Source organism: Neofelis nebulosa, chromosome 6 (genome assembly GCF_028018385.1).
Source record: "Neofelis nebulosa isolate mNeoNeb1 chromosome 6, mNeoNeb1.pri, whole genome shotgun sequence".
NCBI classification, from domain to species: Eukaryota; Metazoa; Chordata; class Mammalia; order Carnivora; family Felidae; genus Neofelis; species Neofelis nebulosa.
The window spans coordinates 36,703,604-36,728,446 of record NC_080787.1 but is presented as its reverse complement, the minus strand read 5'-3'; the positions used below and the strand labels follow the sequence as shown (position 1 = coordinate 36,728,446).

The following is a 24,843-nucleotide window of genomic DNA, read 5'->3' as shown; positions in this document are numbered from 1 at the left end:
AGGTGCTTCAGGAATGTTGACTGTTACAACTGAAGAACCAGCTGGTGACAGATGCCAAGAGGCCACCGGGACCAGTCATGCCAGTCATTTGTTCCTCTGTGTATTGGGGATCAGCTCTGTGCCAGGCACTGTGCTAGGCAGTGTGGGCTCAGCCCCTGCCCTCATGGGGTTTAGAGACTCGTGGAAGAGAAAAAAAAATGTTAACAAATACATGTAAACCCCAAGCCGAAATTGTTCTAGATTGAAGGAATTGAGAGCCAGGACAACTAAATGCGGTAATGTGATTCTGGATTGGCTCCCAGACCAGCACAAACAAATTTGCATATGGGTGATATTAAATGTCCCGAATTTGATAGTTGAACTATGGTTATGTAAGCAAATGTTCTTACTCTTGGGAGATACGTGAAGGATTTAGAGTAAAGTGGCATGCGTCCCACTTACATGATTCAGAACACATATGCACAACGGAAAGAGGAACTGGGAAAACAAATGTAGTAAAATTTTAACTGGCGAATCTGGTTGAAGACTAGAGTTCTCTCTACTATTCTTGCAACTTTTCCCTAAGTTAAAATTATTTTGAAATAAAAAGGTTGTTTTGTTTTGTTCTGTTTAATCCAACCTAAAATTGTACAAAGTCGTGTTGAACAGGGACAGGGAAGACCTGGCTTGGTTTGGGAGGGTCAGAGTGCAGTGTGGGGACGGTGCCTCCAAAGGGCCCGTGGCCCGGGGGGTGCAAGTGCATCCGGGTGGCTGGGTGCTCCCAGAACCCGGGCCTGTGGGGAGCCCCTTAGGGCCTGGGCGAGGCGCACGGGGTGGGCATGGGGGCACCTTTCTCGATGAGCTGGCGCCAGCGCTTGGCCCAGTCGGTGAGCTGCTGCGCGTACGCCTTCTCGATCTTGGCGCGCTCCTGCACGCAGTTCATCAGGTCGTTGCACAGGCGGTGTCCGTCATCGATGCGCTTCACCGTCCGCTTGTAGTTCCCCACCTGGCGGCCAAGGAGCGAGCACGACTCCCGCGGGCTCCCCGCCTCCCCGCCCCGCCCGCCCAGGACACCGCGTCCTGCAGGGGGCGCCCGCCACGGCCACCTTCCCACCTTGGCCGCCTGGCCGCCCCGCGGGAACGCACTGGGGGCTCCCCACCCTCTCATTTTCGGGGGCCCCAGCACCCTGCATCATACCCGACACTCCCTCACCCCACTCTAAACATAATTTCCTCGCTGCCACAAAGTGCGGGATTTTGATCATTTGGACCCAGACTAGAATGAATTATTCATCTTGTTCTTGTGAGCTCAATGTATCATATTTATAGAGTCATGTAAGTGTTGAGTTGAGCTGCAGCTTCTTGACATAATATTATGTTTTGTAGACATCTCATTAAACACTTATTAATTTAGGTTTGGCAGTTCTCACTTTGGGTTTTGGAAGCCAATCGAAACATTTTATTTCTTGGTCTCAAATAGTTTGGGAGGCTCCTGAAACGCTGGCTCTAGTCTTGCCTCCACGTCTTTGTTGCTGGGGGGCTTTGGGAACGCATGCCACAGGGTAAGGGCAGGGGGCAGCTGTAAAAGCCTGTGTAAGCTGTAGAGCTCTGTACCTGCCTTCGTGAAGCGTCAGGCCTCTGAGCGAGGCCCCCAGAGCAGACGGTCAGGAGGGGGCCTGTTCCACATCATGAAACGCTACAGGATCTCTCCGGGTGCAGGTGTGGGGCAGAGGGGCTCTGGGCTTGGTGGGCAGTAGCCTTACCCCACTTCATGGCTACAGCCGGCCCACTGAACACCAAGGGCTTTGGAGGGACCCGAGGGGCTGGGGAGCAAGCCCTGAGGTTGTGGGTGGGTGGGAGCCTGGGCCGCCACAAGGCCAGGCTGTCTGGTCCCCAGGACCTGGGGAGCATCAAAGCCTCACCTCCCAGAAGCTGTCAGTGGTCTCCTCCGGAGCTAGCGAGGCCTCGTCGTAGGAGCCGGACATGGTGCAGCCGAGAGGAGGGGGACAGGTGGGAGTGCAGCGGTGGTCAGCAGGCTGGGCTGTTCATGCGCTGGGAGGGCAGGAGAGAGATCCCTGCAGAGGGGCGAAGCGCCCCACGGGCCCCATTCTAGGCCTGGGCTGTGAGGATGAGGGCTCCACAGGCTTGAGCCTTGCACTGGGATGGGGACTTCCTGCCCGGGGACCGGCTCACCGTCCCTAGGGTAACCCCAAGAGTCACCTTGTGGCACCCCTCGTGTGCACCCCCCCACCTCTCCTCCACGAGCCCTCCACTCCATATCCTCACCCTCCCTCTCCCCCAAATCCATCCTCCAGCTCCAGTGTGGCACCTCTTCTCAAAAGCCTGCCCCCACCACCAGAACCAAGGCACGCACAACTGTTTTCGTGCTCCTGGAGTCGGTGCTAAAAGTTAGAGCCCCCCAATTACATATGTGCTTTATATAAACCTGCAGTTTGCCTCATAGACACACATGGCTGCTCAAAGCCAGCAACGAGGCTAGTCTTTAGACATGTCTGCACCCCCTCCCCAGGGCCTGGCACCCTGTAGGGCCCACTTGAGGCTCAATGAACCCCAGCTGGCTTCTCGATCTGCCCATGTTGGCATTGCCCCCACCCTGATCCACCCAAACCCTTGCACCAGGCCAAATAGCAACCCCCAAGCTCTCCCACCCAGCAAAGTCCCTGGTCTCAGTCCCTAGAACCTCCCCAAATCCCTTACCCGGAGCCCGGGCCTAAGTGCCCTGGGAAGCTGGCAACACAGATGGGATCTCTGGTCCAGGCTGGGGCCCTGTAAATCGCTCTTTTGGCTGCCCTGATGCCCAGCTTCAAAAGCCTCCATTAGCCACTTACATGTCTCCTTACGAGTCCCAGACATGTGGCTTCCCGCCCTACAGGTCAGACCACTGTGATCTGTGTGAGTATCGGAGCGGCTACGTGTGGCCTGGATCTGTCGGCAGGCATCACGGCTGTCCAATCTAGGCCGTGTGCTGCCCCAGGGCTGGGGACGCTGCCCGATTCCCATCCCCCATCCAGGCCTCACTGCCACCCCACGCAAGAATAGCTCAGTAGTCAGGAGACAGAGCCCAGAGGGCCAGGCACCTGGTCTTCAAAGGGGCAGTGAGGCCTGCCAGCCTCAGACAGGGGATGCCCAGGGGATGCGTCCCTGTCTCTGCACTGCAGTCTCAGGGACCCTGCCCAATGAGGATCCTGGGGAGGGCCGACCTCTGGAAAATTCCCCAGTCCAACCTGGGGGCTCAGGGGATGCCCAGCCCTTATAGCAGCTGACCTTCAGGCCCGGGGCAGATGGCACCAACACGTGAGGATCCTTGGTCAAGATGTCCCTCCCCTCTCTGGCCTCAGTCTCCCTATCTGTCCAGGGCCCTGTTCCCCAGTGCTGCCTCCTCCTTGCTCCCCCTAAGCACTAAGGAGATTTTGTTCCTTTCCCCTTAGCAAAACCTCAAACTTCCCCACAAACTCGTGCATGGTGGGGGCGGGTAGGAGGAAAGGTGCTTAGAATTCATCAAGGGACAAAGAAACGTGTCTGAATTTTTTTTCCTTCTGAATTCGGCACTGTTCACTTACAAAGCAGTACTCCCTTCACGAAGAGCACTGCATGTAGACATGGGAAAGCAAAAGGCAGGGATATTTAATGAAGGACTCTCAGCCAGGTTAGGTAAGTATCCCTGGGGCCAGAGCCCCACCTAGAACCCGTAAAGTCATACAGAACTATGCTCTTCGGGATCCAGATAAAGCACAGCCATCGGCAGGGCGGCGGTGGGAGCAGGGGGTGAGGGTGCAGGCGTGTCTGCATGAGAGTCCACCCCAGGAAGTGGGGAGCTGACTTGATTAGCCTTGACTAGGAGATGGGGGGTGTGACGGCGTCTCCTCTCCCCACTCCAGAGGCACACCTCCCTCACCCCGCAATGCTGCTCCCAGGAAGTGCTGCAGCCCTACTTGTAAAAGCCAAAGGCTGGACACATCCCAGATGCTCGTCCAGGGGACTGCGTAAGTAAATGATGGTGCAGGCGTGCCAGGGAACCCTTCCCAAGCTGTGGCACTGCAACAAACCGAGAAGGGTGCAGAACAGTGAGCCTGCAGATGCTTCCATTTGTATAGGAGGAAATACATATGCAAGGAACACTTCTGGAAAGCTGGTAGTGGTGGCTGCCTTCGCGGAACTGGGTGGCTGGGGGACATGATGGGAAGGAGATTTTTCAGTCGGTCCTTTATGCCTTTTAAATTTTGCCTCATGTGCATAAATTGCACTTTTTTTTTTAAAAAAACCTTCCGGCCCCTGTCGAGGAGGAGAGCTGAGGGATCTGAAAGCCAGGACCCAGAGGGCGCTAGAAATACAGAGCAAGGGGACAGTACAGCTAAGACCCGGTGTGTCAGGCTAGACGGGAATACACAATGGTGGAGACCAATCTCCACTTTGTCCAGACCCTGGGGGGAGCGGGAAGGACTTGCTGGGGTCCCTCCCTCAGTGCAGGCAAGTCACGGGTCTCCGGGGTCCCAGCTGAGGTGGCACATATAACAGAAATAGCTCTAGCCTTGGGGGTCCCTGCTCTGTCACCAAACTGCTGTGTGACCCTAGGCAATTCACGTGACTTTGTTGGGCCTGCTGGGAAATGAGGATAATATCAGTAGCTGCCATCACTGAAAACGGTGCATCTCCTTGAGTCAGGAAGCCGGTGTGGCCGGCATCTGTTGTGCCCGTGGGCAAGCGCGATACGCTCTTAGAAGTACCCACGAAATGGGCACGATGCCCGTCTGACTTTTCTCCCCAGTGGCTGTAAAGCTATTGTGGCCCTGCAAGCCCTTTATCATTGATAATAATAACTGGCATTTATGGAGCACATACTTGGCGCCAAGGACCATTCATGTGTCTTAACTCATCAAATCCTGCCAGCAACCCTAGACGGCAGGTGCTACTATGGCCCCCACGTTTCAGAGAGAGCCCAGAGGCTGGGACGGAGCTGAAAGAGCTTGTCGACTCTCATTACTGATTTGTCACCATTGCTGGAGAGGGGGCGGTAGTCCCACGGGGAGGGAGGGAGGCTGCTGTTGTAGAGCCAGGGAAGGGGCCGGGTCTTTCTCGCCCACAAAGATGGTGTAACCCTCAGCATGCTGAACAGGGGGCACGGCCTCTGCTCCAGCCCTACCACTTACCAGGAGGATCTCAGTCGAGTCCTGTCATGAGGTCTGTTTTTCTAACTCACATGATGGAAAAACAATACTCGAGTCTCATGTGATACTCAAGTGATAAAAGGGTAGTAAGCTCTTATTGAAACATATAGACCGTTATGGAAGTGTGAAGTTTTCATGTTGGCCTTGACCTTTCCTCTAGGGAGAGAGCAGCCCCAGGGTGAAAGGGGTCCCTCCTCAGGCCCCAGCTGCCTTTAAAAGACCCTGGAGGGTAGGGGCCTCGGTCATGTTCTGTCTGCCCCTGGCTTGAATAAGGGACAGAGGAATTAAGAGCATAAGCCCAGAGAGGGCAGGCCTGCTGTGGCCAAAGGCGGCATGTGGATTCCTACATTGCGAGTTACTGACAGTCACAGGCCTTGAAGTCACCCTAGCCCTTTTCACTTCCGACCACCAGCCAACCCATCAGCAGATCCTCTGCTCTCAACCACCCTGGTCCCACCCTCATCACTGTCCCCAGTGGCCTCTTCACTGGCCTTCCTGCCTCTGACTTTGTGTCCCTCACCTCCGCTCCCACTCCAGTCTGTTCCCTGCTATAGCAGCCAGGGGGATGCTGCTAATACCTAGGTCAGATCCCACTACTGCCCTTCTCAGAATCCTCTTGTGACTCCCCATTTCCTCCAAGTAAAAGTCTAATTCCTTCCCAGGAGGCCCTGCAACTCCTCCTGCTCCATCAACCTCCTTGCTGTTCTAACCCCAGGGCCTTTGCACTTGCTAGGAATGCCACCCCCCCACACACACAGATTTCCAGGTCTGCTCAAATGTCATGACCTTCCCTTATCTAACTTGACACTCTTTCCCACCCTCCAGCATTCTCCTCTCTTTCCTCTCTTTATTGTTCTTTCTCCACAGCACATGTTACCATATGCCAGGCTCCCAACATTACAGCATTCATCATATTTGTGTCTTCTTCTCTCACTGTAACATCGGCTTGCTAAGATCAGTGGTTTTTGCCTGTCTGGTTCTCTGCTGTATTTCCAGCATCCAGAGCAGTGCCTGACACATAGTTTAGTGCACAGTATGTTTCTGTCGAATGAATGAAAGCACATTTTATTCATTCCTTAAATGGCAGAAACACTGAATTCTGTACCTCAGAGCCAAACATAGTCCCCTGCATACAGTAGGTGCTCAGTATATGTTGATAATGATGGTGACACAACCAAAAAAGCCAGACTCTCACAACAGGAGGGCTCCCAGATCCCACCTGTCCTCTGTTCCAGGCCCTGTGCTTCTCCTGGTATCCCCTTCCTGTCCTCTAGGCCAACCCTCAGGGTCCAATTCCAGAATCTCTTCCTCCCTGATCCCCTATGACGATTCTGCCCTCAGGGTGGTGCACTCCCTCCTCAGGGAGCCACAGTCCACAGACAGAAGAGGCTGTTCCAGGGGCGCTCAGTCAGTTAGTTAAGCATCCGACTTCGGCTCAGGTCATGATCTCAGGGCTTGTGAGTTCGAACCCCGCATCAGGCTCGGTGCTGACAGCTCAGAGCCTGGAGCTTCTTCAGATTCTGTGTCTTTCTCTCACTCTCTGCCCCTCCCCCACTCATACTCTGTCTCTGTCTCTCAAAAATAAATAAACATTAAAAAAAAATTTTTTTAAAAAGAAGAGGCTGTTCCATTATCCCTCTCTTCACTCTCCCTGTATATCAATAATGACGCCATTATTGAGTACCTGCTATGTGCCAGCCTCTTCGTGTACTGTATCACCCCAGCCCCCATCCTCACCACAGCCCACGGAGATGAGCAGTGACTCCCCTGCCTTCTCTGAGACTCGGAGAGGTGAAATGACCTGTCTAAGGTCTCACAGCAGGACACAGAGTCAGATCCAGACCCGGGGATGAGTCCTTCCCCTGCCCTCCCCGCCCCCACCACCAGCTGTCCTGGGGCAGAGCAGCACTCTGTGGGTGTCACCCGGCCCTCCCCCCCCCAAGACATTCTCCCAAGGGAGCGGCTCAGCTCAAACCTGGGCGGGGCCATGGGAAGCCAGAGCCACCTCCCCCTCACCCAGGGTGGGTCTCAGGCCCCACGAACCAACATTCCTGGCTGTAGCCCTGCTCCTCACGTTAGCCCAAGATAGACGGGCTCACCGTGCCTGACCTGGGGCCATGCCAGGACTCTTGCCAGCCTCTCCTGGGGCTTCAGCTGCAGCAGGAGGGCTCAGGGTCAGCTGTATCGTGCTGTCCTTCTCCTCCTCCTCCCTGTGATGCATACCCCCTTCCTCACTCCAGTTTCTGCCGCTTGGCTCACACCTTCCCTCCTGCCCTAGGGTGCAGCTGTCCTATCGCTCATCACTCCCCAGACCAAAATAACCCTGCTTCCCCCAAGGGCCAACTCAGCACCACCCCCTCCAAGAAGCCTTCCCTGAATACCCCAGTCCTCACCTATCTCACCCCCACACCCTGGTGCAGTTCTTGGTCACACCCTGCCGGGAAGCGCAACTTGCTGGTTCTCTCCGGATGCGTAGAGGAAATCCTGCTATATTAGCACGGTGGTTGAGAGCGCTGCCTGTGGGGCCAGACAGAACAACCAAGTTCAAAACCCGGCTTTGCCACTTGCTGGCTGTGCGACCTCGGTAAGTTGCTTACACGCTCTGTGCCTCAGTTTCCCCATCGGCAAAATGAAGGTGATGATACCAGCTACCCCATGGGGTTATTGTGCAAGAAGCATTATTGTCACAGGTATTACTGCCTATGCTTCTTCCAAAGCAGGAGACCCTCAGCTCCCTGGATGACTTCGCACCCCCTTCTCCTCTCTGTGGGCTAACACCCCCGTAGACCTTTCCTGAAGACTGACTTGTGTCCCCACCAAATCCAAATGTTAATATTTTACCCTCCTCCCCAATGTGACTGTGTTTAGAGATAGGGTTTTGAGGAGGTGATTAAGGTTAAATAATGTCATAACAGTGGGATCCCGATCTAATAAGATTGGTGTCCTTATAAGAAGAAAAGAGAGATCCGCTTTCTCCCTACATGCCCGCACTGAGGAGAGTCCATGGGGGGACACTGCGAGAAGGCAGCCAGCTGCAAACCAGGAAGAAAGGCTCACCAGGAACCCAATAGGCCAGTACCTTGACCTTGGACTTCTGGCCTCTGGAACTATGAGAAATAGATACCCATTGTTTAAGCTCCGCCCCCCCCCCCCCCGCCACCCCCCAACCAGTCTATGGTATTTTGTTATGGCAACCTGAGCTAAGACATCCTTCCAAGACCCTTCCATGACTCACCTGGGGCTCCCAGGTCTCCAGGTGACCTGTGAAAAGGAGACCCCAGGCCTGGCTTCCTCTTGCTTTCTCTTTGGGTATAAAATCCAGGCCCCCCCGCCCCCCAACTTCCATCTCCTCTATGGTAAGGTGGTAGGGAGGAAAGAAGAGGCTGGAAACACAAAGCAGGAAACCAGAGGAGACAGAGCTTGGGTCTCAATTGAGGCTGGAGGGCCCCAGAGAGACCCAGGGCAGAGGGGACCAGGTAGGCTCGTCCTAGCCAGAAAATGGTTAAAGCCAACAGGCCACGGTGGCTGGCCTCTCCTCCCCTCCTCCCTCGACTCCAACCTTTGGCCTTTACCCTCTCTACCCTCTCCTTCTTCCTCCAGCCCCAGACCCCCTCTCTCTCCTCCAGAAACTCATCCCTAAAGGCCACCCTGCACCACACCCCTTGCCCGGCTCCAGGCAAAGAGGAGGAAACATCTCATTCGGCCTGTCCATCTCCAGGGAGCCTCTAGGACTGTTCCAGTGCTGGTGTCACGCAGCAGGCTCCACAGGGAGGTGTCTCCTTGCTCGCTAGGTGGTGACAACAGTTAAGAGAAAAGTTAGGCAGGGTATGAGGGGGCAGGAGCAGCCCTCAAGCGATGGTGGGGTGGTGGGGGGAGGGGAGATGGTGTATACACGCCCCAGCCCTCCACCCTCCCTGTGGGCTAAGCCTAGGGTGGCCCTCCAGTGGCTCCAGAGGTCCCCAGTGGGATTGAGCCCTAGTTATCCACAGTGAGAACTGGCTCCCTGTCTCGCCTACACATTCGCAGTCTTTCCAAAGACCACCTCTCAAATGAGCCTCTCTCATGGTATCCTTATCGCAGGGTCAGCTTCCTGGGGAGCCCAAACGGAAACCCCACAGGTGAGGAGGCAGGAGCTAGGGCTGCTGATGAGCAGGCCCCTGCCCTCGCTGTTCTGGGTACCTCTCTCTCCTTGAGACCTGTCATCCCACACTCGGCTCCTCTGAGAGGGTCGGTCCTGTCCTGAGCCTTCTGCATCCGTGGCCTCCCAGAGGGCAGGGCCAGGTGTGGATGGCCTGGGGGAAGGGACAGCTCCTTCCAGGCCTCACCAGTCCCCCTGTTCTGGCTGGGATGGAGGCCGGCCCAGCTGTAGAAGGTAAGGCAGGACAGATGCCTGTCCCAGGCCCTGGTGGGGAGGGAGGGTCTCTAGCTCCCCCCAAAGGAGAGAGATGAGCAGAAGGGGTGGTGGGGTTCAGAGCACCTGGGAGCAGACTGAGACAGTATATCCAGGTTACTTGGCTGCTGGCTCCAGGGGAGATGTACATTCCCCACCTTGTCTGGCCTTCTCACTCCCAGGCCCTTCACCCCAAAGCAGAAGCCCCCTGTGCCTAGCATTCAGCAGGTGCAACTAATGTTTGCAGAAATGAACGAGCCATGTCAGCTTCTTGGTGAGTATTCCCCACCCCGTCACAGGCCCAAGGATCCCTTCTCGGCCCCTGCACGAGCTACTCTGACCCCCAGGGGCCCAGGGAAATGGGGAGCCCCATAATGTGGTCCCAGCAAAGGACCCGGCCAAGCTCTCAGGGTGTGCTGGGGAAGGAGGCGGACCCAGGGTCACACACACCAGTCTCCTGCCCTTCTCAGGCTAGGATCTCTTCCCCATGGCATCTGAGGCCCTTCAGCTCTATCCCAGGGCAAACCTGGACCGGGTGCCACTCACCCACTGCACTGGCGCAGGCCCTGCCCTGTCCTTTCAGTGCCCAGATGTTAGAGTGCGGCCCAGGTCCTCCCTGGGCCCCAGCCCCGCCCCCTCCTGAGCACCGGGCAGAGGTTCCTCCGCAGTGCCCGAGCTCCCCAGCAGCAGCTGAATCTGTCCCCAGGAGCAATGCAGCAGAGGGACAGAGTGGGGGGGAGGGAGAGCCACAGGCACCCCCACCCGATCCCCCAACATGGAGACCCTGGGCTTGCTGAGGATGGCACAAGGGTCCCTTGGGAGATCTAGGGAGCTAGGTCTGCAGGGAGAACAAGGAAGGAAAAGGCCCGAGCTTGGGGGAGAAGGAGAAACATGCCTCTTGTCTGAGCAGGGGGCTCTGAGCCCAACGCCTGAGATCATCTGGGGCCAGCACAGAGGCAGCTGGTGTGGAGGGTGGGATGTGGGTACGCTGTTCCCAAATGGCCAGGGCCTAGCAGTGCCCTGAGTGGGGCCAGAGGGCATTCTTACCTCTCTAGCCTCAGCCTGGGGAGGGGGGAGCACTGTGGGTCCCCGGAAGCTCCAGCCCCCCTCAGCCCACTTCCCCCAGAGAGGGGAACATTTCTACAGTCTGGACCTGTGGCGGTGGTGGAGAGAGGGACAGAGGGGCAGAGGAGGAAGGCGGCAGTGGGGACGGTCCTCCTGTTGAGGAGGATCCTGATTCTGAAGAGGGCCTCCCAGGATCCAGGCTGCTCCCACCCAGGTCCACTGGCTCTGCCTGTATGCCTCCTGCCAGGTGCGGCTGGTAGGAAGGCAGGGGCAGCTGGGGGTGGGGGTGGGGGGGCACTCTCCATGCAGCCTCTTCCAGCTGTCCCCATCGGGGATGCCTACCTGGGCCTGTCTGGGCACCAAGCCAGGGGCAGGTAGGAGCTCACTGCCCCCGCTGGGCCAGGCCAGGGCCGGAGGGGCTGGCTGTCCTCCTCCTTCTCCGTGGTGGCGGGCAGGGAGGGGGCCTGGTGCCCGGGCTGGGGGCTCTGTCCTCTCGGGTTCCCTCCACCGCTGGCTCAGGAAGGCAGCAGAGCCAGAACTGCAGAAGCCAGCTCCCCGCCCCCCATCGCTGCCTCCTCCCCTCCCTCCTCCCGACCCGCCTCCTTCTCCAGCCACCCACCTCCTTCTGCTCGTTTCTATGGCAACCAGGCAATGCCGCACAGCCTCCCTCCCTCCCAGACACCAGGGGACGCCCGCCTTCCACGCTTGCTTCTTTGAGAGGACATCAACCCGGGCGGGGAGCACACACTTCACCTTGGAGATGCCAGTGAGCACAGGGGCTCGCCAGGCCACCCTTGACTGTGTGGGGGACCCTGCTCCAGCCCCTCTCCTCTCTTTCTCCCCAAGACCCTCCCTCCCAACATCCCTTCGAGACACTGCAAGCGGCACCTGCCCTTGCCCTTGCCTCAGGTCCTTAAACTTCACTGCCTGCTGCTCTGTAAACATTTGTTTACTTGATCATTTATTCTCACCCAATCATCCCTCGCAATTTTATTTTGAGCCTTTTCTGGGTCAGGCCGAGTATGAGATGCTTGTCTACAGTCTCATCCTCTGAGAATCCATACCCATTTTACAGATGGGAAACTGAGGCCCACGGTAGTAAAACAACCTGTCTGAGCATCCAAGGCTCCTGGGCTGGTTATTGGCAGTGAGGCCTTGTGATTCCAACTCCCACGGGCCACAGGTATCACCCACCCCTCAGAGCAAACAGCGAGGCTCGCGCTACACGCATGCTCCAATGTGTGTCTACGCAAATGAGCACCCCAACAACACACTTATAAATACAAACTCCCATTACATGTATTTGCCTACATGCATCTCCACAAGTCTGTGCATCTACCTGTATGTGCAGAGGGAACAGACACGGTAAGAGTAATGCCAGCATTTACACATCTTTAGGACACATGTATGCACATCTACGTGGATCCGGAACATGCAACACATAAACCCTTTCTACACAAAAGCAACAGATGCATACACGAGCCCCTAGCCCCATGGGAGGGGATCGGTGACACAAGCATGTGTCCCAACCAGGGGACTGAACCAGAATCAACTTCTAGGAGAGGACCTTTCTGCTCTGCACTTGCCCTCTAGAGATCAGATACTAATCTGCCCACCTTGTCTCAGCCCTGCTGCAGGGGGGGCCTGGGGTGGGGGTAGACATAGGACCCACCCTCCGGCAACCCCCTCCCTCATAAAGTCCCCTGCCTGATCCACACTAAATCCCACCTAGAGGCCCCTCTGCCTAGGAGGCTCACAGATATCCCCACCCATCCCCCAGCCAGGTCCTGGGACTTGGGAATTATGACAGATCCAGTAAAATGGGCCCTTCCTCCTCAGAGGGGATTCCAGGCTCAGAGAACCCTGTCAGCCCCCCAGGAGGGACGGCATCTGGTGGAGGCGAGGTGAGGACATCAAGTGGGGACTGGGGCCCAGGACGCACAGCGTGCCCCCATGGGATGCACTGTCTCCAGCCCAGCACCACCTCAGAAGGACCCTGGCAAGGATCAGTGCAGCCCCGGTGCCCCAGGGTGCTTCTCAGGGACCCCACGCAGCCCAGAGAAGGCAGATGCAATCAGAAAGACCCAGAAGCCAACCAAAAATCAAGCAAAAAACTGTTAACAATAACAATAATAGTAATAGCCTCTTCCACATTTCATCCCACGCAAGATCCCTTCAGTGATGAGACTGACGCCAGCTAAACCAAGGCTATGAGCTATATGGCACATCCAGATATCAGAGCTGTCAACTGCGAAGGGGGAAATCATCATGGGAACAGATGAAATAGGGAATCTCCTTCATTCAGCAGATACTTACTAGGCACCCACCGTGTACCAGGGATCGTTCTAGGTGCCGGGACACAGCCGTGGGCAAAACAGAGTCCCTGCCCTCGAGGGTACGGAGCTCGTGGATGTGCTAACTCCTGCTCTCCTGCAGCGCCTCTGGCTGTCACAGCAGCCCTGCAGGTGAGGGCGCAGAACTGACGAGGAAACAGAGGCTTTAGAGGCTGAGCAGTCTGCCCAAACCAGTAAAAGAGCCAGTAAATCCCTGGGCTGGGATTCGAACCCACTGCTTTGCCAAGCTTTTTCCAACGCTCGGCATTGGTTCCATTAAGATCTGATTAGGACACATGGCAACAGCGACCCATTTTCTGGAAGTTTCATAACCAAGTATGCTTCTCGTCCTTAAATCAAAGGCAGGACAGGGTCACTATATGCATTTGAAGGGCCAGTCAAGAAGCATGAGTGGGGGACTCATTTAGGGGACTGCCCCCCCTCCCCTAAATCACCTCAGAGGGGACTTCCAGGTCAGAGGGGACTGACCATCCTTGAGCGAGAAGCCTGACACTTGTCCACAGGCCTGGAGGTCCTCAGCAGAGGGTCAAGTCAAGGCCCGGGCCAGAGGGTGGGGATGCCTGGCACCTGAGAGCTGGGGCTCCCTGGAGACAGTGGGGAGACCTCAGCTGAGAGCGAGGAGGGATTGAGTTCCCAGGCATTGTAAGCAGAGCCCCCTGCCCACCTGCCAGTCCCCCAGCCCCGGATCATCTTTCTCCTAAAGAGCCAGCTCCATCCCAGGTTTCCAAAGATAGCTGCCCCCCACCTCCACCCCTCCTGAGCCTGATCCAGCCCACCTACTTCCTGGCAGACTCCAAGTTCTGCCCTCCCATGTTCATACAGGCTCTGTGGGAGGAGCTGACCCCTGTCGCCCCCTCTGTGCCCAGCCTACAGAGCACCCACTCCCACTGTCAGCCTGATCCAGTCTCCTCTGCTACTGAGAGGGCCCCCAAGCCACCAGTGTGCAGCCCTGTAGTCTCCCACCTGCAGGTCTCAGGCGGGCTCAGGGACACGCCCGCACCATACAACACACACACACACACACACACACACACACACACCCCATGCCTGTCCTCACCCCTATTCCTGGACCTTAACCAGGTTCCAGTCCCACAGGCGGACCAGTCAATATAGGAGGAGGGGGCCTCGGGCAACCCAGGAGAAGCTGACCCCTTCTGTCACTACCTCCTCGTCCAACCCAGAAAACATTCACTACCCCCCCTTCCCAGCCCAGCACAGTTATCCTACAGTTCCCCAGTGCCAGGGCCAATGCAATCAGGGTTCATTAGCTGCTGCTTTGCATCCATTTGCATAATGTTCTCACGACTGTCCAAATGCCAGAATCCTCCCCAAACCCCTGCCCATGACAGGCAGGGCTGGCCAGCTCAGAAAATTCCACCGAGGGTCTGTGTAAGGGCTTAAACTGTAGGGATGGGGAAAGAGCAAACGGAGGCAACTTCAAGTCTCAGACGCAGAAAGGCATCGAGAGGAAAAGCAGGAGATATGTACCGAGCACCTCCTAAGTCCAGGCACCATGCACAGTGCTTCACTTGTTTTTCACAATGAGCCATTTTACAGATGTGGAAACAGAGGCTCAGAGCTATAAAGCCCTGGCTATTCGACACCTGAATCCCAGGACCAGCAGCTTGGGCATCACCTGGGAGCTGGGAGGAAAATGCAGAATCTCAGGTCCCACCCCAGACCTCCTGAATCAGAATCTGCATTGTCACGAGATCCCAGGAGACTAGAGTGGGGGAAGGACGAGTTAAGGGACTTGCCCTCCCATCTGAGCTGAGGCGTGTCTGAACAAATCCCAAAATAGTTCCCGAGTACCTACTATGCCCAGCACTGCTCTAGGGAGCGGGACCCAGGAGGTAACCGGACAACATCCCTAACCTCCTGGACATTTCACGCCAAAGCGGGAGACACGCAACAAAGAAACAACAGCAGTTCAAGTGGTGATCAGTGCTGTCAAGAAAAATAATGTGGGGGCACCTGGGTGGCTCAGTCGGTCAAGCGTCCGACTTCGGCTCAGGTCATGATCTCACGGTTCATGGGTTCGAGCCCCGCGTCGGGCTCTGTGCTGACAGCCCAGAGCCTGGAGCCTGCTTCGGATTCTGTGTCTCCCTCTCTCTCTGCCTCTCCCCTGCTCACACTCTGTCTCTCTCAAAAATAAATAAATGGTAAAAAAAATTTTTTTTTAAAGAGAAGAAAAATAATGTGGGGTAAAGACAGAGGATGAATGGGGGGACATTTTAGAATCCCTCTTTGAAGAGATGACATTTGAACAGACACTTAAATAAAGGGGGAAGGGGAGGTGATGATTTGCAGGAACAGTGCTTTTGGGCAGAGGGAAGAGCAAGGGCAAAAGCGGGAGTCACCTAGGCACGCTGAAGGCACCCCCAACCTGAATGGATGTTTTGATGGATGAACGGGTGGGTAGACAGAGGAATGGCAGGTAAAGAGAGGCAGTAAATAAGGTCGGAACAAAGAAGAAGCAGACAGGGGCTAGATCCTACAGGGCCTTGTAGGACATGGGAAGGATTCTACTATCTTATTCTAAAGATGAAGAGAAGCCATTGGTTTTAAGATTTTATTTTTAAGTAATCTCTACACCCAACATGAGGCTCAAACCCACAACCCCAAGGTCAAGCCACACGCTCCACCAACTGAGCCAGCCAGACGCCCCGAAGCCATTGGTATTTTTGAGCGAGGGGGAGAAGGGATCCAATTTATGTTTTCAAAAGATCGCTGTGACTTATATATGGAAAAGTAGAAGGAGGCAAGGGCTGAAGAAGCAGACCAGTTAAGAGGCTTTTGAAATATTTATTCCCAACAGAAGTGAGTGCTGTGGTCGCTAAAACACATGTCCAAGAATATCTGTTCATCACAGCAAATTGTCTTCAAAGCACCTTTGTTCATAATAGCTCCAAACTGGAAGCAATGCGAATACCATCTACAGAAGGATTGGTAAGCAAACTGTGTGGTTTACTGCATACAGGAGAGGTAGGTCTGCTTTTTCGTGGCTATACAGGATTCCACACAGCAAATTCCACACTGGGGCTTGTTCACACAGCCAAACCCTATACAACAATGAAAACTAGCTGACTATCCACAACCACATGGATAACCTCAAGACACCATGTTGAGCAAGAGAAGCCAACCTTAAAAAGATTTAGGTAGTGGATTCTGTTTATATGAAGTTCAAGAACAGGTAAGTGTTGGGGCACCTGGATGGCTCAGTCAGTTAAGTGTCCGACTCTTGATTTTGGCTCAGGTCATGATTGCACGGTCGTGAGATCAAGCCCTGGATCAGGCTCCATGCTGAGCGTGGAGCCTGCTCAATATTCCCACCCCCTCTCTCTCCCTGCCCCTCCCGTGCTCGTGCTTGCTCTCTCTGAAAGAAAGAAGAAAGAAAGAAAGAAAGAAAGAAAGAAAGAAAGAAAGAAAGAAGAAAGAGAGAGAAAGAAAAGAAAAGAAAAGAAAGAAAGAAAGAAAGAAAGAAGAAAGAGAGAGAAAGAAAAGAAAAGAAAAGAAAGAAAGAAAGAAAGAAAGAAAGAAAGAAAGAAGAAAGAGAGAGAAAGAAAAGAAAAGAAAAGAAAGAAAGAAAGAAAGAAAGAAAGAAGAAAGAGAGAGAAAGAAAAGAAAAGAAAAGAAAAGAAAAGAAAAGAAAGAAAGAAAGAAAGAAAGAAAGAAAGAAGAAAGAGAGAGAAAGAAAAGAAAAGAAAAGAAAAGAAAGAAAGAAAGAAAGAAAGAAAGAAAGAAAGAAAGAAAGAAAGAAAGAAAGGAAGAAAAACAGGTAAATCTTGACTTCTGATTCCTGGGCAAGATGGAGTAGATATACTTCTCCCTGTTCCTCTTGGAAAGAACAGCTAATGTCCTGGACATTATATATAAAACAAACCTACAAAGACTCTAAAAAGGGAGAGAAGAAGGCGGACTGACTAGGGATCTCAGGGCTCAAGGAACAACACAGCAGTGAGTTCTCTGGGTTTTCTTTTTGCCCAAAATATCTCAGATTTGGAGCTGGAGAAATCAGCAACCCAGAAATACCAATGACTGTGGACAAAAACAGCCCCAAGAAAAGCCTCTCCTCCCTATTGGAAGGACGAGGAAAGGTACAGTCTGGCAAATCAAAACCTTTAAAACAATAAATGCCCTGCTCTAGCCAAACACCATGGAAAAAAACTGCAGCCCCATCCCCTCTGCATGGGCAGAGACCAAGTGGGGAGCTGTGCCTGGGTGTAACCAGGGGCCCATTCCCCCTCCACGAGGTGGTTACAGAGAACAGGTGGGGAGCTGGAACTTCCATCCCCACCCAGTGGTATCAAGGTACCCCACCCTCTCCACACTGGGTGGGGACCTAGGAGGCCCAGGAGGACTGTCACCATCCCTAGAAGTAACAGGTCAATAGAGACAACATGGGGAGCAGTAATGAGCTACCTTTGCCTTCCCAGGCAGGGAGGTATCAGTGGAGGTCTGTCTGGTGGGAAGCCAGAACTCCCATCCCTGCTCGGAAGTGAGGAAGCAACCTTCTCTGATGAGCTGTCAGCACAGAGCCTGATGCAGGGCTCGAACTCATGAACAGTGAGCTCATGACCTGAGCCAAAGTCGGATGCTTAACCGACTGAGCTAGCCAGGCACTCTGGGGAAGCTGAGCTTCTACCCTGACCTGGCATCCGCAGGAGCAGTCCCAGAGGAGACCTGCTAAGGCAGAAGATTTGAATAAGAGCCAGTGTCTCATAACAATACTCCAAAGTCCAGAATACAATAGAAAAATCATTTGTCGTACCAAGAGCCAGAAAAATCTCAATCGGCAGGAGAAGAGGCAACCAACATAGGCCAACAGCAAGATGGCACAGACACTGTAATTATCTGACAAGGAAATTAAAGCTGCAGTCTCAAAAGTGCTTCAACAAGCAATTAGGAACACCCTGGAAACAAATGAGGAATAGAAAGCCTTGGCAAAGAAATAGAACATACAAAGAAGAGTCAAACTGAAAATTTAGGACCAAAAGGTCATTGGATGGACTCAACAGCAGAGTGGAGACAGAGAGGAAAGAATCTGTGAACTTGAAGATAAAACAATAGAAATTACCCAATCTGCATAACAGAGAAAGGATGTATTTTTTTTTTTAATTTTTTTTTTCAACGTTTTTTTTATTTATTTTTGGGACAGAGAGAGACACAGCATGAACGGGGGAGGGGCAGAGAGAGAGGGAGACACAGAATCGGAAACAGGCTCCAGGCTCCGAGCCATCAGCCCAGAGCCTGACGCGGGGCTCGAACTCACAGACCGCGAGATCGTGACCTGGCTGAAGTCGGACGCTTAACCGACTGCGCCACCCAGGCGCCCCAAAAGGATGTATTTTTTCAAAAAATGGGCAGGGCACCTGGGTGGCTCAGTCGGTTGAGCATCAGACTCTTGATTTCGGCTTAGGTCATGATCTCACAATTTGTGGGTTCAAGCCCCACATCAGCACAGAGCCTGCTTGGAATTCTTTCTCCTTCTCTCTCTGCCCCTACCCCACTCATGCTCTCTCTCTCTCTCTCTCTCTCAAAATAAATAAACTTAAAAAAAAATAAAAATAAAAAAATAAATGAGGACATCTGGGTGGCTCAGTTGGTTAAGCATCTGACTCTTGGTTTCAGCTCAGGTCATGATCTCACAGTTTGTGGGTTCAAGCCCTGCATTGGGCTCCACATTAAGCATGGAGCCCACGTGGGATTCTCTCTCTCCCTCTCTCTCTGCGCCTGCTCCACTCACACGTGCTCTCTCCAGCCCCTCCCAAAATAAATAAATAAACTCAAAAAAAAAAAAAAAAAAAAAAAAAGAACAGAGCCTCAGGGCCCTCTGGGTCCCCAACAGAAGAGCCAACATTCATGTTGTTCGAATCCCAAGAGGAGAGGAGAAAGGATGTGGGGCTGAAAAGTGTTCAGAGAAATGGCTAAAGAAACACCCCTCCTCCCCAAGAATCTATGGAGTCTGTACCACAAGGGGCACCACAAGGAAAAGGAGAAGGAGAGGAGCGAAGGGATTTGTATGAAGTCACACAGCTCATGGTGATTTGAATCAGGCCCTTTCCCCTTCCAGGGGTTCTCGGGCTTTAGGAAGCTCAAGAACCATCTGGAGTTTTGGATAAAATGGAGAGTCTGGCCATGGCCCACAGAGATTCTGATCTAGCAGGGGGTTTCAGTTGTCTGTGGCTGCACAACAAAGCTCCCCAGAATTCAGTGACGTAAAGCCACAATGATTTATTATATTTGGCCATTCTGGGGGTTAGCTGGGTTCCGAGACAGCTTCTCCATTCACATGACTGGCCCTCGGCTGAGTCGGCTGGGCTAGCTGGCCTGCCACTCCCGGTCCCTCTCCCTCTCTTTCCCCCCAGGCTGTGGTCTCTCCGGCAGGGTACCTTAGACCTACTTACATGGACTCAGGGCTCAGGGCTCCAAGAGCAAACATTCCAAAAGGACAAATTCCAACGTGTAACTTGTCTTTCAAGTTATCTTATCTATCAAGCCTCTGCTTCCCTCATGCTGGCCAACGTCTCATTGCCCAGAGCAGGTCACATAGCAAGTGCAGAGTCAATGGTCAATGGCAGGGGAGAGTACTACACCAGGATGTGCACAGCAGGAGGTGGGGTTCACGGTGACGGCAGGGAGCACCAGTGTGCCAGACCGCCACAGCAGGGTCAGCAGTGGGGCCCCCAAATTTGCATTTTTCGTGACCTTCTTTCCAGGTAGCTCCCCGCTGTGATGGGGGCACAGGCATTCCAGTGACTGCTTTGCAAGAACTGGTCCAATCCTATTCCTACCCCTATTCTAGAACTCCAAGATCAAAGAGGTTTTTAAACCTCCATGTCTTCCGATCACTGATCAAAGGGAATGTCCCATTCACTGTCTCGGGGGTGCAGACAGCCCAGGGCAGACACACACACACACACACACACACACACACACACACACACACACACACTGGGTCACAAGAACCCTGTTCAGACATCAGCTTCTCCAAAAAGCGTGGGACCCTGGCTTTTAGTCCTGACTCAGCCCCATTCCAGCCAGGTGGCTCTACACAGGTCACTCCCTCTCTGGGTGTTGATTTGCCTTTCTCAAAGTGAGGGGGGTGGACCAGATTAACTATCTCTAACCTAAGTGCCACTGGGGGGCCATTTACATATTTCTTCACCCAATTCCACGTTTGGAAAGATTTTTGTCTACCAAACAAACTGCATGAGCTAAGAGATATTTTATCTCATTTTTGAGAGAGAGCACACGCAGGGGAGAGGCAGAGGGATAGCGAGAATTTTAAGCAGGCTCCACAGTCAGTGTGGACCCCAGCGCAGGGCTCGATCCCATAACCCTGGGGTCACGACCCGAGCTGAAATCAAGAGTCAACGGACTCAACTCAACTGACTGTGCCACCCAGGTGCCCCAGAAGTTTTGTTTGTTTGTTTTTTTAAACTAGACAACAAATCACTTGTTACTCAATTAATTACCTGATAGAGTTTCTGATCGGCATGGCATTACCAACATTTCTACGCTGAACTGATAAAATCCCCACCAAAAGCAAAGCACTCGGAGGTCCCGGATGGACTGGACTGCCTCAGTTTGGGAAATGCCCATTGTGGGTACAGTTTTGGGAATATTCAAAAGAGCCGAGCTCCTCTCTGGAATCTCGGAGGCCTCCAGCTGAAATGGACTGCACAGGGCATCCTCTAAGCCAGAGCCCATCTCGTTCTAAGCAGTCTGGGTGCTGAGCGCCTCTCGAGGTCCAGCGCAAGCCAGCACCCTGCCGAGCACCCTGGGAAAAATGCAGGGTGTCTAAGGATGTCCATTATAGAAGCCATTAGTGCCATTTGACTAAATTTAAGTTCAATAGCATTAAATAAAGCTGGAAATTCAATTCCTGTTAAAAAAAAATCAACTCCTCAGTTGCACTAGCCCTATCCATGCGCTCCACAGCCACCCGTGGCTGCCATACGAGACAGTGCAGATACAGAACATTCCCATCATTGCAGAAAATCCAAGCCCGACAGGGTCGGAAGGTGTCAACAAAGATACAGACGCAGGGGCGCCTGGCTGGCTCAGTCGGTGCAGCAGGACACTCTTGATCTCGGGGTTGTGAGTTCGATCCCCACACTGGGTGGAGAGATTACTTGAAAGTAAATCTAAAACACACACACACACACACACACACACACACACACACACACACACACAAATGCAGACATGTCCAACGTTACACATTTAGTGGGGCCCCAAAGGAGAGCTTTCACACATCAAATTCTGGCCGTTCCACTGCTCATGTAAATGATGGAGCCACACTTCTTGGACAAAATTAGTTAATTAAAAAAGGGCTCTGGGGCGCCTGGGTGGCTCAGTGGGTTAAGCGTCCGACTTCAGCTCAGGTCACGATCTCGCGGTCCGTGAGTTCGAGCCCCGCGTCGGGCTCTGGGCTGATGGCTCAGAGCCTGGAGCCTGCTTCCGATTCTGTGTCTCCCTCTCTTTCTGCCCCTCCCCCGTTCATGCTCTGTCTCTGTCTCAAAAATAAATAAAACGTTAAAAAAAAAATTAAAAAAAAAAAGTGGCTCCAAAACAGTGCAAAAATCATGCTCAGGGATGCATCCAACCATTTTCTAAAAGATTTTAAATCCGGAGCCTGCTTCGGATTCTGGGTCTCCCTCTCTCTCTGCCCTTCCCCCACTCATACTCTGTCTCCCTCTTTCAAAAAAATAAACATTAAAAAAAATCACGTACTGTTTAAAGAAAGATAATTAAGGTCCTGGTAAAACTGCATGACCAATAATATCTGGCTGGAGTAAGCCACCAAGTGTGAGCCCTACACGTAACCCATCCCCTAGGACTCCCCCCACCCTCAGAGAGGAGAGAGCCAGGGGCCTTCGCTCATCCTGACAAATAGAAACCTCCTTGACCCTGCAAGCCCCATGGGGCTATTTCTAAAGGCCTGCTCTGCAAGGGGACAGTGGGAAAGGTGGTGGGCCGTCTGATTTATCGTGAAAGTAATTTTTAGGAGCAGACACTGTTGGTTGTCCAACCGATAGCCGGTAGCCAGTCCTCCTTCGCCCTTGCTGACAAGGGTCCCCACTGGATTACAAAGGACTCAAAAGAGAGGCTGAATGGGCTAAGGCAGGGTTTCTCAACTTCAGCATTACTGACATTTGGGGCTGGTAATTCTCTGCGGGGCTGTCCTGTGCATTATACAAGGTTCGACAGCATCCCTGGCTTCTACCCACTAGATGCCAGTAGCACCCCCACTCCTAGTTATAATAACCCAAAACTCTGCAGACATTGTCAAATGCCTCCTGGGCGGGGGGGCAAAAGTCATCCCAGGATGAGAACTACAGGACTAACGCACAAACTCTAATCCAGTGGTTCTCAAACTTGAACATGTATCAGGATCACCTAAAGGACTTGATATGATAAAACACAGATTGCTGGGCCTCTTGTATTTCCATCGAGTGTCCAGGTGATGCTTATCCTCCCGGTCCAAGGACCCTACTTTGAGAACCACTGGTTTAAGTCATTTGTGGCACTCCTGTTCCCCCAGCCAATCAGCCCAGAGTGAAAGAGCTTCCAGGAAAGTATTCTTTGTCGATGATAAGAGGCACTTGGGAAGAAACAGTCGCTTGTCTTCTTGGACATTGTGGGATCTGCATGAGGTGTCTGGAGCTGTGGCAGCCATTCTGTGCTCCCAGGGGGAGCTAGTTTGAGGGTCAAACCTACCCACTGAGGATGGAAAGCTTGTTCCTGGAGGTGGTTGTGTCACAGAACTAATGCTGGAGCTGTCTTCAGGGGATCCTGGTGAGCAAAATAGCAAGTTTTTCTTTTAATTTAAGCAACTAGTTCCTGAACTTTTCTTTTAATGTTTATTTTATTTTTTTTTTCAACGTTTTTTTTTTTTTTTAATTTATTTTTGGGACAGAGAGAGACAGAGCATGAACGGGGGAGGGGCAGAGAGAGAGGGAGACACAGAATCGGAAACAGGCTCCAGGCTCCGAGCCATCAGCCCAGAGCCTGATGCGGGGCTCGAACTCACGGACCGCGAGATCGTGACCTGGCTGAAGTCGGACGCTTAACCGACTGCGCCACCCAGGCGCCCCAATGTTTATTTTATTTTTGAGAGAGAGCGCGAGAGTGTGCCCACAAGCCCTTGCACGGGGGAGGGGCAGAGAGAGGTAGACAGAGGGTCTGAAGTGGGCTCCGTGCTGACAGTAGAGAGCCCAATGCGGGGCTCGAACTCACAAACCGTGAGATCATGATCCAAACCAAAGTCAGACGCCTAACCAACTGAGCCACCCAGGCACCCCAGTAGTTCCCAGACTTTACTGCCCATTAGAATACGTGGGAAGCTTTAAAATTCACCCCACATCAATTAAGTCAGAACCTCTAAATGTATGATCCAAGAATCGGTATTTTTTAAGTTTCCCCAGGTGTTTCAATGTGTAGCCAAGTTTTCGAACCCTTGCTACCGCAAGTGTGGTTTACAAACCATCAACATCAGCATTACCTGAGAGCCTGTCAGAAATGGAGACTCTCGGGTCCCACGGGACACTCTTCAGAAGCAACTGTTTAAGCCATTTTGAGTTGGTTTTTCTTTTCTTTTTTTTTTTTAAAGTTTACTTCTTTATTTTGAGAGAGTGAGCAAGCGTGGGTGGGGGAGGGGCAGAGAGAGGGCCAGAGAGAGAATCCCAAGCAGGCTCTGCACTGTCCGTGCAGAACCCGACGTGGGGCTCAAACCCATGAACCGCAAGATCATGACCTGAGCCCAAATCAAGAGTCGGACGCTTAACCAGCTGAGCCGCCCAGGCGCCCCAAGTTGGTTTTTCTGTTATTGGCATCCCAACTGTTACCATCTACAGGGCTAACACGCCTGAAGACAGGATCCACATATTTAAATCACAGTGAAATCATTCTTTCAAGAGAGACCCTAACAGTCTTCCCAACACTGCGGAACACTGGCCATGTCTCATAAGTTGACCACGCCCGTACCTACAACTTAGAAATTCCACTTAGTGGCATAGGCTCTTGAAAAAAACTTACATATGCTCAAGAAAACAAACACAAAAATGTCCTTGGCCATTGTTACATCAGAAAAGGAAGAAAACCTAAATGTCCATAGTCCGGGAAATTGATAAATTATGGTATAATCATATTACCATGACATTAGCTAACATTTATTGGACAGATATTGCCTTAAATGCTTTACATGAATTCCCTTGTTTAAACTCAGAGCTTTCCTCTAAGGCAGGCATTATTATTATCCCCATTTTACAGATGAGGAAACTGAGATACACAGCAGTAACTTGCCCAAGTTACTGCACAAAACTCACCGAGCTAGGGGGGATTTGAAACCAACTAGTCCGGCCCTAGAACTGACCTCCTAATCCTTACCTCCTAATCCTTACAGCAGCCTGCCTCACGGGAAACAAATCTTCCCTGACCCCCTGACCTTTCTACACAGACGTCCCCATTCTTTCCACATACACACTCATGTCGATCAAAGCATCTGTAAGATTTAACTGTAACTATCACTTTCATGCCAATTTGCTGGCCCCGTTAGAGTGTTTTTCAATCCAGATGCACAGAAGAATTGCCTGGAACACTTTTTTTTTTTTTTTAATCGTGGTGAAATACACATAACATAAAGTTTACCATTGCACCCATTTGTAAGTATGCAATTAAGTATATTCGCATTGCTGGGCAACCATCACTACATACAATCTACCTCTAGAACTTTTTCATCATCCCAAACTGAAACTGCGTCCCCATCCATAAACTCTCCGTGCCCCCTCTTCGACCAGCCCCTGGCAATTACCATTCTACTTTCGGTACCTCTGAATTTGCCTAATCTAGGAACCTCATTTTA

The 24,843-nt window shown here is 52.6% G+C and overlaps 1 protein-coding gene across 3 annotated transcripts in view; it reads right to left on the bottom strand.

The window, feature by feature from the left end:
* PACSIN1 (protein kinase C and casein kinase substrate in neurons 1) overlaps positions 1-24,843 on the bottom strand; it is a 58,040-nt gene that overhangs the window by 6,367 nt on the left and 26,830 nt on the right. Inside the window, exons 1-3 of one of the 3 annotated variants that reach the window (XM_058733636.1) lie at positions 10,963-11,160; positions 1,902-2,054; positions 829-985 (exon numbers count right to left, since the gene is read on the bottom strand). In XM_058733636.1, the coding sequence (XP_058589619.1) occupies positions 829-985; positions 1,902-1,964 (220 nt within the window). In that variant the 5' untranslated portion in view covers positions 1,965-2,054; positions 10,963-11,160. Of the gene's footprint in view, positions 1-828; positions 986-1,901; positions 2,055-10,962; positions 11,161-24,843 lie in introns of those variants that run through there. The other 2 variants (XM_058733634.1, XM_058733635.1) reach the window with 2 other exon arrangements.